The sequence below is a fragment of the Lampetra fluviatilis genome, chromosome 65 (assembly GCF_964198595.1).
Source record: "Lampetra fluviatilis chromosome 65, kcLamFluv1.1, whole genome shotgun sequence".
Taxonomy (NCBI): domain Eukaryota; kingdom Metazoa; phylum Chordata; class Hyperoartia; order Petromyzontiformes; family Petromyzontidae; genus Lampetra; species Lampetra fluviatilis.
This window is the reverse complement of record NC_136339.1, coordinates 105603-121749: the sequence shown is the minus strand read 5'-3', so window position 1 is coordinate 121749 and position 16147 is coordinate 105603. Positions and strand designations below refer to the sequence as shown.

Sequence of the window (16147 nt, the reverse complement as noted above, 5' to 3'; positions counted from 1 at the left end):
TGAGGACGGCTGCTTGCGTTGTGGCCGAAACGTCGTGAGAATTGTATTATTTTATTATGTATTATTTTTATTATTTTATTATCTCCCTTCTACGTGACTTTACCGAAAGAACCGAGAAGAGGTGTGAGCTGTGTCAGCCTTCTTGGGTTTTGCTCGCTAAAAGCACTTGGCCCAAACGCCCTGTTGAGAGGCTTCCACAGGGTGATATTTGTCTGTGTGTGTGTGCATGTCCTCACCGCTTGGACATGTCCCACACGCGGATACTCTTGTCCTCGGAGTTGCTGAGGATGAGTTCGTGACGCGGGTGGAAGAGGCAGCAGGAAACATTATTGTAGTGTCCACGGCAAGTGTCTACTTCCCATGCCTTTGAGTCTGTACACGCGCAAGAATACGTGCCGCCCAAGCACATACAGACAAATACATAAATACGCATACACACACACGTCCAATACACACAACGGCATATACACGCACATGCACACACACGTACAATACACACCAAGACATATTTATGCACACACACACTAAGTGGCGGTGATGTAATCACGGTGCTCGTGCCGGGCTAAGTGCACCTTTTGGCTGTCATGTGAAGTGTTGAAGGCAAACTTCCGGCAGGTCATGGAACAGATCCAGGTGCAATGGGTTTATTGACTGAAGTGACTAACAGATTCACCACTTGTGCTCCCCACTATGCCAACTCGCTGCCTTTAAGCTGCCCGGAACTCCGTCTTTGTTGTGAGCATCGTTCCTCTGCCCCTACGCTATTGCTGGAGGACGACTGCCTTCAACTGCCCAGTAGCGTCCTTCACGAGCCTAATCCACATAGGCCGATCTTGATACCGCTGGTACTGGCCATTGGCAGGTCCATTCAACCCCAAATCCCCCCGTAACGGCATCAGCCCATCTCTTCTCCAGCCCCAAATAATGAATGACCAACGAATTAACTAATTAATGAATGAGAGAATGAATGAGCAAATTGATGAATGAATTAGCAAATGAGCGAGCGAATTAATTAACTGAATGACCAAATAATTGAATGACTAAATTAATAAACAAGAGCAAATTAACGAGTGAATGAATGACGTGTGAATGAATGAGTGAACCGCCGAGCTCTCCACACACCGTTCATCCTCCACAGCTTGACTTGGCGATCGTCAGCCCCGGACACGATGAGGGGCATAGTGGGGTGGAACGCCGCCCAGTTCACTCCGCGGTCGTGGCCCTGCCGACGAACACGCAAATTACACGCGACGAGCGCACCAAAAACTTAACATCCAACAACACACACAACATGCACATTAGGGTGGCCAATGCCACTCCACACGTGCCCCTCGTCTAAGACCCCCACGCAAAAGATCCCCTGGGCTTCAACCGTCCCCCCCCGAAGCTCACGGGATCCTGACCCATGAACCGCATTGGCATAAAGCGTGGCTTGCGGCAGTGGCAGCAGACACTCGACGACGAAGCAGAAATGGGAGCTTAAAAAACTCGGTGGGGCAGTGTGCGGAGGACTGTGGTCACCAAAGGAGAAAATAATGAGAAGAAAACTTAAGACTCAATTTACCCGATTCAAAAATATGAAGGAGGCGTCAACACAACGGTGATCACCAACTCCGCTACTCCTGATGCAGTTATTTGGCTCATCAACCACTTCAATGTAAAATTATAGCCGTTGCTCTACATCAAAGTAAACTATCTAACTATTTTGCTATTTTACCAGGTAAGGCCCACTGAGCTATATAGTTCATTTTCAGAGGCGACATGGCCACAAATCATCACTCAACCAAGTGACTTACAGGGAGGGAAAAAAGTATTTGATCCCCTGCTGATTTTGTACGTTTGCCCACTGACAAAGAAATGTTCAGTCTATAATTTTAATGGTAGGTTTATTTGAACAGTGAGAGACAGAATAACAACAAAAATCCAGAAAAACGCATGTCAAAAATGTTATAAATTGATTTGCATTTTAATGAGGGAAATAAGTACTTGACCCCTCTGCAAAACATGACTTAGTACTTGGTGGCAAAACCCTTGTTGGCAATCAGAGGTCAGACATTTCTTGTAGTTGGCCACCAGGTTTGCACACATCTCAGGAGGGATTTTGTCCCACTCCTCTTTGCAGATCTTCTCCAAGTCATTAAGGTTTCGAGGCTGACGTTTGGCAACTCGAACCTTCAGCTCCTTCCACAGATTTTCTATGGGATTAAGGTCTGGAGACTGGCTAGGCCACTCCAGGACCTTAATGTGCTTCTTCTTGAGCCACTCCTTTGTTGCCTTGGCCGTGTGTTTTGGGTCATTGTCATGCTGGAATACCCATACACGACCCATTTTCAATGCCCTGGCTGAGGAAAGGAGGTTCACACCCAAGATTTGACGGTACATGGCCCCGTCCATCATCCCTTTGATGCGTTGAAGTTGTTCTGTCCCCTTAGCAGAAAAACACCCCCAAAGCATAATGTTTCCACCTCCATGTTTGACGGTGGTGATGGTGTTCTTGGGGTCATAGGCAGCATTCCTCCTCCTCCAAACAAGGCGAGTTGAGTTGATGCCAAAGAGCTCCATTTTGGTCTCATCTGACCACAACACTTTCACCCAGTTGTCCTCTGAATCATTCAGATGTTCATTGGAAAACTTCAGACAGGCATGTATATGTGCTTTCTTAAGCAGGGGTACCTTGCGGGCGCTGCAGGATTTCAGTCCTTCACGGTGTAGTGTGTTACTAACTGTTTTCTTGCTGACTATGGTCCCAGCTGCCTTGATATCATTGACAAGATCCTCCCGTGTAGTTCTGGGCTGATTCCTCACCGTTCTCATGATCATTGCAACTCCACGAGGTGAGATCTTGCATGGAGCCCCAGGCCGAGGGAGATTGACAGTTCTTGTGTTTCTTCCATTTGCGAATAATCGCACCAACTGTTGTCACCTTCTCACCAAGCTACTTGGCGATAGTCTTGTAGCCCATTCCAGCCTTGTGCAGGTCTACAATCTTGTCCCTGACATCCTTGGAAAGCTCTTTGGTCTTGGCCATGGTGGAGAGTTTGGAATCTGATTGATTGATTTCTTCTGTGAACAGGTGTCTTTTATACAGGTAACAAGCTGAGATTAGGAGCACTCCCTTTAAGAGTGTGCTCCTAATCTCAGCTCGTTATCTGCATAAAATACATCTGGGAGCCAGAAATCTTTCTGATTGAGAGGGGGTCAAATACTTATTTCCCTCATTAAAATGCAAATCAATTTATAAAATTTTTGACATGCGTTTATCTGGATTTTTTTGTTGTTATTCTGTCTCTCACTGTTCAAATAAACCTACCATTAAAATTATAGACTGAACATTTCTTTTTCTAAAGGTTTTTTCGGTAAAGTCACGTAGGTAAAAAATAAAAATTAATAAAAGTAAAATAAAAATAAAAATCACGACGTTTCGGAGGCAACACAAGCTTCCGTCTTCAGGTGGAACAGTCACAGCACGATAGCTGTATCAAGTGATACCTACGTGACTTTACCGAAAAAAACCTAAGAATATGATCCTTGCAGTCACGAAAGCTTCAAATCTAGAATGAACATTTCTTTGTCAGTGGGCAAACGTACAAAATCAGCAGGGGATCAAATACTTTTTTCCCTCACTGTATCACGTGGAAATTTAGAGCAGCCAAATACTCTAAAAGTATGTTTCTAAACGTGGAGAGAAAAACCAGAGGACCTGGAGAAGAATCCACACGACCACGGGGAGAAAACGCAAACTCAAAATATACAGGCGTCAAGGTTGGAATCAAACCCACGACCTCCTGTATACCAGGTGAGGGGAAGGGGAGCGGCACCTCCAGGACGTGTTTCACCACGGCATCAGCGGCGCCGAAGAGGTCGACCCCGGAGATGGAGCGGAGCTCCGCGTCGCCCGACGATCCGGGATTCAGGTTCTTCTTGCGGAGGCCTGGGCCAGCCCCAGGGGAGAGAGCAGCAGAGCAGCGGCACATGAGCTGACGCACACGCGGGTTCACATGGGTGCACACGGGTATGTACAAACGCGGGTTCACATGGGTACGTACAAAGATGGGTTCACATGCGTACCTACAAAGATGGGTTCACATGCGTACATACAAAGATGGGTTCACATGCGTACATACAAACACGGGTTCACAAGGGGACAAACACGGGTTCACACGGGTATACACAAACACGGGTTCACACGGGTAAAAACAAACACCGGGTCACACGTATATTTACAGATGTAATATAGTTGAAGACTCTTGGACGCCGGGGTTGGAGACACACGTATTAATTCCGAGATATTTGGCACAATCACGGACCTACAACACTGGAGGGGGTATCGGCCCCCTCACCCGGGTAGCTGGGGATACACTTGCTAGCTATGCCTAACCTACCTCCTAGTCCTCCACTAACGGGCTAGGGGAGGCTATCTGGCCCGACACTGGTAAGTCGGGCTCACGGTACCCGGAGTCCCAGACCAGCTCTGATAAGAGCACCGGCTCTGGCTTTCGGGACCACGCCGCTGGCTCGGTCCTGTGCGGCCCTGATAAGGGCGGCGACCCAGGGGAGTCGAGGGCTCTATCTAGACGATCTTCGGTCTTCACTGGTTTAGCTTTAACATTATGCCCCGAGCTCTCCAGCTCATCCCCTTTTATACCAAAACCCCCCGCTGAGGGGTGGGGCCCCGGGGGATCACAACTCCGGGTCAGCCCCCCAGGCTGCCCGGTGCGGACGTCGTTGAGAGCACCTCCCCGTGCACTCACGTAGCCCCGCCCACTGTGTTTGTTTCCCGTGTGATCCCATGTATACAGCCCCTCCGTAACACCCCTACACAAACACGGGTTCAGATGGGTACATACTAGCACACAGGAGTATATATGTGTAATAAAGCTCTTTGAGACGACTTCTGGAATCCGTCTTTTATTCACTTTAGGTTACAGTTACTTCACGCTGCTGATAGGCAACGTGAAGGGAACAGATAGACCGAGAGAGACGCACTACCACGTGGCAACTCGGAGCCCCGCTCCCGCGTGGCCCCTTCCTCCGTTCGTTCCCGTTCTGACCACGTGTCGTTACTCTCTACCCCTATTTAATACCCCGGTCACGTGGTACGCTTCCGCCAATCCTCGTTAGCCTGCATCGAATCTTCAAGGCTCCCTCGTCAGCTCCCGGGACCACGCCCCTGACTCATCTCCCCATTGGCTGAGGCCAAAGCCAGCAGAACCAATCTCCATAGCTGTCACCCTTCCATCATGTCAGGGCCATGCCCCCAGGCTTCCCCCCATTGGCTGTAAACCAGGACCGGCAGAGCCAATCACCCTGACAAGTTGTGATACGTCAGTGAGCCGGATATATTCTCATATTACATACGGATACATATACTCAGATACACAGGGGTAGATACAAATACCAGCAACACATGGATACATACTAACACAGGGGTACACATGGAGTACATACAAATACATGGGTAAACAGGGGTACATACACAAAACAAAGGCAAAGATCCCCGTATAGACTCAACAGACTGTTGAGGCAACTTCTGTGGGCCGGGACGGCACATGAGGGGGTAGGTGGCCAGCACCATGCCCAACCACCTTTGTCTCCCCAGCGGCAATGTTTAACTACACACTGCACCAGGTACTCATTTGAGGCCATGTCGACCTAGGGGAGACCCAGGACCGATTCAGATAATAGTCACTGGTGTTGGTCATGAGTGGGAATCGAACTCGGGCCGCCAGGTATGTAGCGCAGCGTGCTAACCGCTCCACTACCGCTCTCCACACACACATAGGTACACAGACACAAGCATCACATGGGTACATACAAACATATATGGTGAGATGGAGTAGCGAGAAGGTGAGGTGTTCATTTGGTGAGGTTGTGAGAAGATGTGTTGCTGGTGAGGAGGAGGTGGTGAGTGAGACGTTGCACCGGAAATGTCCCAGACGCGTACGGTCTGATCCAGGCTCGCTGACACCACCAGGTCCTCCGTGGGGTGGAACTGGGCGCACATCACGTAGTGGTTGTGCCCCGTCAGCACGCTGCACCACACACGTAGACACACACAGATATACATATGTATATAACACACAGCACAATTAGCCAAAACATACACACACATATAGCCAACAAACAGCATTCTGAATCCCACACACACAATATGTACAACACACACAAGATGTAGTGGATGTGTCCCGTCAGTACACTGCAACACAAAGACACAGAACCTCCATGTAGCCTTTAACGGACTGTTGGGTCAAGTGCTGATAGGATAAGGATACGTGTTAATGTAGTGGTTTGATGGAAAAGCACACCTTGTCTGGAGGCAACACGTTTATGGAAATAACCTAAGGCAGGGGTGAGTCCCGGCTAACTATATCTACACCCTTTGTCGGAAACTACGATCTTCTCATATTCTTGGTTCTTTCGGTAAAGTTACATAGAAGGGAAACAATACATATTGTTTTATATTTTTCTTATTTTATTGTTTCCCTTCTACGTGACTTTACCGAAAGAACCAAGAATATGAATCCCTGCAGTCACGAAAGCTTTAAATAAAAATTTACGATCTTCTCCTCGAGCCCCGAGTCCCGCACCCCGGCTCCCAGCTCACTCCCGCTCGCTCCGCCACCAACAACCCCAAACCCCTTCCGGCCCCCGCCCTCAACCCCTTCCGGCCTGGCCCCGCTCCCCCCTTCACCGCGCCCCAGCCCCCGAACGCGAGGAGGGGCTCCACACATACAGTACCCCCCTTACCAGGTACTGCTTCTCTATAGCGATATCCCATATGATGCTACATTAGTATCAGTGATAGGGTTAGGATCAGTGTTACGATTAGTGATTGGGGTAGGATAGGTGATAGGGTAGGATAAGTGTTAGGATCAGTGTTAGTGTTAGAATCAGTGTTTGTGTAAGGATGCACGTATGTAGAACTTCTTTCACACCGTACATAGCCAACCATGCTAATCGGAGGTGATAGTGGTAGGATCAGCGTTAGGATGAGTGAAAGGGTTAAGATTAAGAGTAGGTTTAGGTTTTAAAGCTTTCATGACTGCAGGAATTCATATTCTTTGGGTCTTTCGGTAAAGTCACGTGGATAGGTTCAAAGAAATAACAAAAAAATAACAAAAAAACTACGACGTTTCGATCACAACACAAGCGATCGTCATCGGGAACTTTCCCCCTCTTTTTATCCTCCAGATGACGATCGCCTGTGTTGTGATCGAAACGTTGTAGCTTTTAGTTATTTTTTTGTTATTTTCTTTTAACCTATCTACGTGACTTTACCAAAAAACCCAAAAAATATAATAGGTTTAGGATCAATGTTCGGATTAGCTATAGGGATAAGATTAGTGATAGTATGAGTATTGGGGTTCGTGTAAGCACCCACCACACACAGGTGCGGCTCTGCCAGTTCCAGATGCGGATCGTCTGGTCGTCCGAGCAGCTGATGATCCACGGGTACTCCTGCTCACACACAAACACGCCAGGACAGCTCAACGTGGTGTGTGACAAAGACAACAATTTGCCGATAACCATTAAAACAGACTTTATTTTGCCAAATGTTGTTTGCGAGTAGCACTTATGAAGGCCGGCATGGCACACCTATTAGAGGGTGTGGTGTGGCCAAATCGATGCCCAGCCACATTTGTCTCCCCAGCACTGATGTTGTTCACCCACTGCACCCAGTATGCCGAGTTAGCCTCGGAGGGACCCAGGACAGGTTCAGATATTTGGCACTAATTGGCCGTGAGTCGGAATCAGAAATTAGATTTCTGGGTTTGTAGTCGGCTTACCACTACACAATTACTCCCCATACAATACATACACACACAGACAAAGATCCCCCGTATAGCCTTCACAGACTGTTGGGGCAAGTGCTGTTAGCGAGCACCTATGAAGGCCAGCACGGCATACGAGGGGGTGGGTGGCCAAAACCATGCCCGGCCACCTTTGTCTCCCTAGTGGCGATGTTTACACATCACATTTGGTACTCATTTGAGGCTGAGTCGACCTAGGGGAGGCCCAGGACCGGTTCAAATAATCGCTATCACTGGTGTTGGCCAAGACCAGGTATCGAACTCGGGTTGCCGGGTTCGTAACCCAGCGTGCTAACCGCTACGCCACCGCCCTCCGATATAATACACGCACACCCACAGACACACTTACATGGTGGAAGAACGTAGTTCGAATGTAGTCTAGGTGACCGAGAAGGGTGAAGAGGCAGCGACGCAGCTTGTAGTTCCACACCTGGTGAAAGACACACACCACCATAGCCGTGACAGGTTTTCCATCGGAACACACACACACACTACCCTGCACACAGCAAACACACATGACCTGCCACTCGCGTGTGATATCCCATCACTCTGTCGTCTCCTTTCCCAAAGACGTTGGCAACCATTGCCTTTCTTCCATTTAGCTCCATCCATAATATTACTCAAGAACCTGTTGGTCTACATGCACTCTTAGTCTAGGTGTAATTTTTATGTACGTACATTGTTAATCTACATGCAGTGTTAATTCTACGGGCAATGTAAGTCGATGTGTAATGTTATTCTATTGGCGATCATAGTCTGAGCAATGTTATTCTATGGTCGACCTTAGTCTGTGCAATGTTCGTCTATGGGCAATGTAAGTCTATGTATAATGTTATTCGATGGGCGATCTTAGTCTATGAGCAATGTAAATCTATGGGAAATATAAGTCTATGGGCGTGAAGCCCCGCTCGCAAAGCCACGCATGTGACCCCGCTGGGCACCTTGATCTTGTAGTCGTCTCCTCCCGACACGAACAGTGGCTGCTGCTTGTGGAAGTCCACACCCCGAACAGGACCTGCTCACACCAAAAGTATAGCCTTGAACAGACTGTTGAGCCAAGTGCTGTGAGCGAGTAGCACCTATGAAGGTCAGCACAGCACATGAAGGGGGGTGGGTGGCCAGCCAATACAAAGATCCCCAGTATAGCATTTGCAGACTGTTGGGCCAAGTGGTGTTAGCGAGCACCTATGAAGGCCGGCTTGGCACACGAAGGGGGTGGGTTGCCAGCACCAAAGATCCCCCGTATAGCCTTAACAGACTGTAGGGGCAAGTGCTGTTAGCGAGCACCTATGAAGGCCGGAACGGTACACGAGGGAGTGGGTGGCCAGCACCATGCCTTTGTCTCCCCAGTGGCGATGTTTACACACCGCACCAGGTACTAATTTAGAGTCGACCTAGAGGAGGCCCAGGACCGGTTCAGATAATCGTCACTGGTGTTGGCCGTGAGCGGAAATCGAACCCGGGTCGCCAGGTTCATAGCGCAGCGCGCTAACCGCTACACTACCGCTCCCCCCAGCACCACACCCCCCAACACACACACACATGTAGAGCCATGAGACAATGCATACATACAACACACAGGAATCAGACGCATACAAACACACACCCATACACCCATACACCACACACACATAACCAATACCTGCCATTTGCCACTAAGCGACTGTGACATCACAACGCCACCTTTACCAAGCCAGGTGCACTTTGAGGCCATGTGAAGTGTCGAAGGCTCGCTGCCATGAGGTCTCGGGACAGACCTAGGTGCCATAGGTTGGCTGACTGAGATGACCGGTAGATGCACCATCTGTACCGCCCACTGTGCCAACTTGCTGCATTTTAGTCACCCAGTGCTCCTCTCGTTGTTGTGTCGCTCATCTGCCCTCCTTTGTTGCTGGAGGGTGACTGCCTCCAACTGCCCAGCAGCGTCCTTCATGAGCCTCCTCCATAGAGGCTGACCTTGACACCACTGGTACCAGTCGTCGACAAGTCCACCGAGCTCCATAATCCTCCCGTACCACATCAGTCCGCCTCTTCTCCAGCCCACGTCGCACCCGTTTAGCCCCCTCTATGTGGCCAAACAGAAGTTGCTTGGCCATGCGGTGGCTGGGCATGCGGTCTACATGACCCAGCCAATGCAGCCTTGCATGCCGGAGGAGCTCACTGATGGGAATGTGTCCAGATCTTTCAAGGATTTGTGAGCTCCTCACACAACCCAGGATGGATCATAGGCATGCCAGTCTGAATGTTTCTAACCGGCACAGATGTTCCATTAGAGGGGTCCATGCTTCACAAGAATAGAGAGGGGAGGGCATGCCTGTGGCCGAGAAAACCCGAAACTTAATGCGGAGCGACAAACCAGGTAGCATCCAGACAGCATTGCGCAGCCGATTAAAAGATAATGCCGCCTGACTGATTCGGAGTGAGACCTCTGTTGTCAAATCGGAGCTGGTCATAAACACACTGACTAGGTATGGGAAACTCTCCACAACTGCTCCATCACCAATGGGAAGCTGAGGGGATGGAGTGTTTGGTGGCACAAAATACCCAGGCAGGTGCTTAGTTTTTTTGGGGCTGACGGCAAGACCCCACCTCTTAGTGGCACATTCCAGATTCAGCAGCAGCATCTCCAAATCCTCCTCTGAGTGAGCAGCAATCACCAGATCATTTGCATACAAATAGGCAGTCATCCTTCGACCGCACCTTGGCATCGATTAGCCTCCCGTTGTATCTGTACCAGATGGAAATCACTCTCATACAGCCATGGACAGTTTATCAAACTACGTGATCAAAGATGATGTTAAATAATGTGGGAGCCAGAGGACATGCATGTTGCACCCAAAAGTGAACAGAAAATGGCTCCGACTCATGGTGACGTAGCTTAACCCGGGCTTGCCCACGATCATGAAGTCCCTTAATGATTGTGAGCAGAGTTAGGCACTCCGAAAGCACGAAGAACTGCTCACAGCCATGGCATGTTGATGGTATCACAGGCCTTGACCAGGTCAATAAAGCAGAGATGTAGGTCTTGTTGGAATTCCCTACACCTCTGTTGTAGCAGACGGAAAGAGAATATGGCATCCATGCAGGACCGCCCTTGTCTGAAACCACATTGGGGCTCTGCAAGCCTCTCCTCGGCGTGCCTGCAAGGCGATATTGAATAATCCTTGCCAGGACCGGTCCCGGGACACTGAGAAGAGAAATGCCCCTATAGTTGTTACCACCAGGGCACCTTCCAATCCTGCGGAACCCGTCCTGTGGTCCAGACAGTTGTGATGTCATGTAGGGCAGTCTGCAAACAGATGCCACCCTCCCTCAGCATTTCGAATGGGAGCTCGTCTCTACCCGGCACTTTTCCTGGTCTCAGACTTCAGATCGCCCCTCACACTTGCTTCACAGATGGCACCTCAGCCAACCATTCAAGGGGTGGCTACTTATAGGGTCGTCCCACCTTGCCCGATTATGTTGTCTGGGCTGAGGGAATTCCCCTCCAAGACCTCACAAAAATGCCTGCAAACCTGCAGACCTTTTCCTGGGGGTCAGAGATCGGATTACCACTCTTTCCCTTCAGGATGGTGATAGGTGAGGCGCTGCAAGTAATTTTTTTGATGGAATTAAATATTAATTTGTGATTGCGGGCTACGGAGGCGGAATCCATGTCCTAAGCAACCCGCTCCCACGACTCATCCTTGCAGCGCCGCATGCACACATACACAGGGGAATGAGACACACAAATCTACATATGCAAACACACGCACAACAACGGCCATCAATCACTAAGTAGCGGTGACATCACCAGGATAGGTGCTAGGTGCACTCTCAGGCCATGTGAAGTGTCGAAGGATCGCTGACATGTTACGGAACAGACGCTGGTGCCATGAGTTAACACATACACAAACCGCCTGTCTTCTCAGTGGTGATGTTTTTACACACCTCACAAGATACTCATTTTAGGTTGAGTCGACCTAGGGGAGGTCCAGGAACGGCTCAAATAATGGTCACTGGTGTTGACAGTGAGCGGAAATTGAACTAGTCGCTGGGTTTGTACGTTAATGCGCTAACCGCTACGCCACTGCTCCCCACTCATACAAAACATACATATGCACACCACATACAATACACAAATGGGAATGATACACACATACAACACACACACATAGGAATGAGGTATACATACATAAAAACATACAAACATACAACACAAGAGGGAACGGGACACACACACCACGGACAGAACACGTGCACCACACATCCCACATGCATTACGCATGTTGTCGCAAGCACACGCGCGCGCCCGGTTGGAGTGCGCAGCATACCATCGTGCTCGTCGTACTTGTCGATGAGCGTGCACATGCGGTAGTCCCACAGCTGGATGACGCCACTGTGCAAGCTCGCCAGCACCCAGGGCCGCTTCGAGTGGAAGCAAAGCCCTGCACAAAAAGGAAAAAGAGACCCCACCGTGACCTTTAATGGACTGTTGGGGCAAGTGCCGTGAGGACCCATGAAGGCCGGCATAGCACACTAGTTCAGACATTTCCCACCACTGAGAGTGATTGCGAGCGGGAACTTCACTCGGGTTGCAAGGTTCTTAGCGTTGTGTGGCATTAACCACTTCATCAACCGCTCGCCCACAAGAAAACACACACAACAACAGCCTGACATCACCGCCACTAAGCGGCGGTGATGTCAGCACAACGCTTGCGCGCCTTGCTAGGTGCACTCGAGGCGACGTGAAGTTGTCAAAGGCTCGCCAATAGGTCACGGAACAGACCCAAGCGCCATGGGTTAACGGAGATGACTGGCACATACAGATGTATACAGTACTGTCCCGTATTTTCCCGCATATAAGACGCGGGGTATACCACTTTTTACAAACAAAACAAGACCCTGCGGGGTATATGGAGGTGCTGGCTATCCCAAAAATATTTTACACGTGTGACATGTCATAACTCGTTTAATTTTTTCATGGTAGGACTATCCACTATGCAACACTTAGCTTTGACTAAAGCACTGCTGAATAAACGACTCACACTAATATTGCACGTTATCACATTTGAGATTATTCGAATTGTTTGTACAATAAAACGACAATGTTTGAAGTGGGCGCACTTTGTTTACCGTAATACTTTCAGTGGCTGTAGGGAGGTGCGAAAGTTTGAGCTGAGTCTATGGATTGCACAATGGGAAGGGCCTTAACAAGCGTCTACCAAACGCGGAATCATAATTTCCGAGTCCCTTAGGCCGCTGCTATTGGCTGAGCCCTATACAGTCGCGACCATGAACTTTGTTTCAAACTTCCAATGGCTTTGTTGCCAGGAGGCAATGGCGTTACCGTAGTGCCGCTATTGTCTGTGCAGTGAGCAATCTACCAGTGCTAAAACTATACAGGGGTAACTACCTGTGTAGTAGCTGTAATGAGGTCGAATGATGGTAAGCCTAACAGTACGCTTACTTACTTATCTACCAGTTATGTGTTACTTATTTATTGGATATTTACTTTTGTTACTTATTTACTGTTTTAAGTTCACTCGTTTCTGGTTAGTTTGTTTTCTTTGTACACGTTATGAAATTAATGTTAACAATTGATAGTGGAATGTATTGCAAATGTAAACTTTGTATTAATATGATGGAATTAAGCTGCGGTAATGACGTTAAGGATATTAATGCATGCAAGGTATATGGAGGTGCGGGCTATCTGAAATTTGTTTTACACAAAACGCTATTTTTACGGGGTATATGCATCTGCGGGTTATATGCAGGGAAAATACGGTATTCACGTACCACGTCCTTAGGATACTGCCACCGAGACCGTCACCCATGACTTCATGACATCCTGACCCAACCTTCACAAATCTTCCTCACAGCCTGCCCCCCAAATCCTCGATCACCAAACTCCAGACGATCCAAAACGCCGCCGCCGATGCCAGACTTCTCATCGGCACCCGTAAGCAAAACAACCTCAGCTAAATACGCCAATCCCTCCACCAGCTCCCAATCCAGTCCTGGATCAACTACATAATTCACACTCAGTCTTCAAAATCTATACATGGACTTGCTCCTGCCTACCTCTTGTCTCAAATATCCTGCCTCTCCCCTTTCATCTCACTCTGTATGTATGTGTTGAACTTATTTTGCACCATACACAGCCAACCGTGCTAATGTGCTCCCCTCCACACACTTTCCTCTTTCCTCTCTTTCTCATCTTACTCTACTCATCTCCACACACTATCTCTCCTTAAAAATAAGTTCAGTTCACCAGCATCGCTTCAAACAAGCATGACAGCTGATGAGACACTGAAGGTCTAAACAGGTGCAGTGTTTTCGTTTTGTCTCAACAAATGCTGCTGAAATTATGTAATTCCAGAACGAAGGCCTTGCAGGTTGTCTGATAAATGCTTTATTAGTTTTTGTGAGTAGACGGATCGTCAGTGGCCTTTGGGTGGCAGGACAGCGTCATGGCGAGAAGAGGGAGATGGCATGAAAGTCGAGAATACAGTAACGACAGCCAAACAGGAAGGGATCGACAGTCGCCATTCACCACCAAGGTGGAGGTGACGTCAGCCACAGCCACTGTGCCAGGCTAGGTGCACGTTGAGGCCATCAAAAGTCATGTGGAAAGCTCTCGCTGCTGGCAACAGGTCACGGTGGCGAGATGTTAAAACTCCATCGCCTGGTATGCAGGAGACCATGAGTTTGATCCCAACCTGACGTCTGTATATTTATAATTTGCGTGTCTCTCTTCCCGTGGTCGCGTGGATTTTTTTTCCGGCTCCTACGATTTTCCCCTCCACATTTACAAACGTGCGTTTAGAGTATCTGGCTGCTATAAATTTTCACATGATAAGCCACGTCGTTGAGCTATTATTTGCGGCCAGGTCCTTTCTGAAGAAGAGCTCAGTGGGCCTTACATGATAAAATAAAAAGAGTTTCAAAGAGCGTATATAGATCCAGATAATGGCCAAGATTGTCGAGATTGGCAGACCGCCCGTGCTCCCAACTGTGTGAAGGGAAACACGCCCGAGACTCCGTCTCACCGCGGGAGGTAGGGGTGACGAAATGAGCTCATGGCTTAGCGGCCTTCATCCGGCAGTGGATGACCAACTGGTATGCAGGAGATCGTGGATTCGATTCCGAACCTGACGCCTGCTGTATATTTGTAGTCGCTTAAAGATTTTTCTCCGGGTCCTCCGGGTTTTCCCTCCACATTTAGAATGAACATCACGCGTTTAGAGCTATTTGGCGGCTATACACTTCCACGTGAAAAGGCACTTCGTTGGGCTATCATTTGTGTCCAGGTCGCTTTTGAAAAATAGCTATATCGATCGCTCAGTTGGCCTTAGCTGGTAAAATAAAAATATACAGTTTCGTGATTTAGTTTCGACTGATGATGCTGATGTGGGTTTGAACTTATACGAGGCGAGCAGAGTTCAGCACTACCGAGCCCAGCCACGCGCAAATCACCGAGCTAGTTGGTGGAAATTCCGCGTTCCCATGTCGGGCGCTACGTGGCAGGCAGCAGCAGCATAGACCACTGTGCAACACGATCCATTTGCTGTACTATACTTCTACGTCCACCACCTTCACCAACTTGCGCTGACCAGCCCCGCCCCTCCCCCAAGACTACTCAAACGTACTGGCGCTCGTCCGGAAAAAGAGGTCTGCGACGAACACATGTCCACATTCGCATGACAGGCCCCCGAATATCCGCGGCACTCACCCTTGACGCGGGCGGACTTGGTCTCGAACTTGGTCAGCATTGTCTCGCGGGCGTCTCCCTGTATCCCCTCCGTGTCTCCTCTCCGCGTCTCCCTGTGTCTCTCCGTGTCTCCTATCCGGCGTCTCCCTGCGTCTCACCGTGTCTCCTCTCCGTGTCTCCCTGCGTCTCACCGTGTCTCCTCTCCGTGTCTCCCTGCGTCTCACTGTGTCTCCTCTCCGTGTCTCCCTGCGTCTCACCGGCGTCTCTCTCAACATGGACGGAGGAACCACGTCGACTGTCCTACCACCAAAAGGAATCGATTCACCATCATGAAATCGCGTTATCCGATCCTCACGCGGCGGTCGGTGAATTGTGTTTGCGGACACCTAAACAAATGCCCACGTTGAACATTACGGTGGAAATTACGGTTTTCAAATACGTTTTTATTCTGTCAGAAGTAACAATAAGCGATGAAAGCAATGCAGATAGTGTTACGTTTTAATCGATTACTTTAATTTAAGAATGCCATTAATCGATTCGGGTGGCACGTCACCGAAGCTCAACGTGTACCCACAAGGCACCGCGCGAGCCGGGGCCAGAAGCCACGCCCCGAGGGCACGTGACTGCGAATAAGGCAAATGCA

At 49.1% G+C, this 16147-nt stretch overlaps 1 protein-coding gene across 1 annotated transcript in view; it reads right to left on the bottom strand.

Moving 5' to 3' along the window:
• COPA (coat protein complex I subunit alpha) overlaps window positions 1-15829 on the bottom strand; it is a 79770-nt gene extending 63941 nt beyond the window's left edge. The window contains exons 1-9 of the mRNA XM_078882386.1: window positions 15526-15829; window positions 12125-12238; window positions 8753-8826; window positions 8161-8241; window positions 7382-7458; window positions 5923-6032; window positions 3819-3931; window positions 1123-1222; window positions 237-372 (exon numbers count right to left, since the gene is read on the bottom strand). Of these exons, the coding sequence (XP_078738512.1) occupies window positions 237-372; window positions 1123-1222; window positions 3819-3931; window positions 5923-6032; window positions 7382-7458; window positions 8161-8241; window positions 8753-8826; window positions 12125-12238; window positions 15526-15565 (845 nt within the window). The 5' untranslated portion in view covers window positions 15566-15829. The remainder of the gene's footprint in view (window positions 1-236; window positions 373-1122; window positions 1223-3818; window positions 3932-5922; window positions 6033-7381; window positions 7459-8160; window positions 8242-8752; window positions 8827-12124; window positions 12239-15525) is intronic.
• Between the last annotated feature and the right edge of the window lie 318 nt (window positions 15830-16147).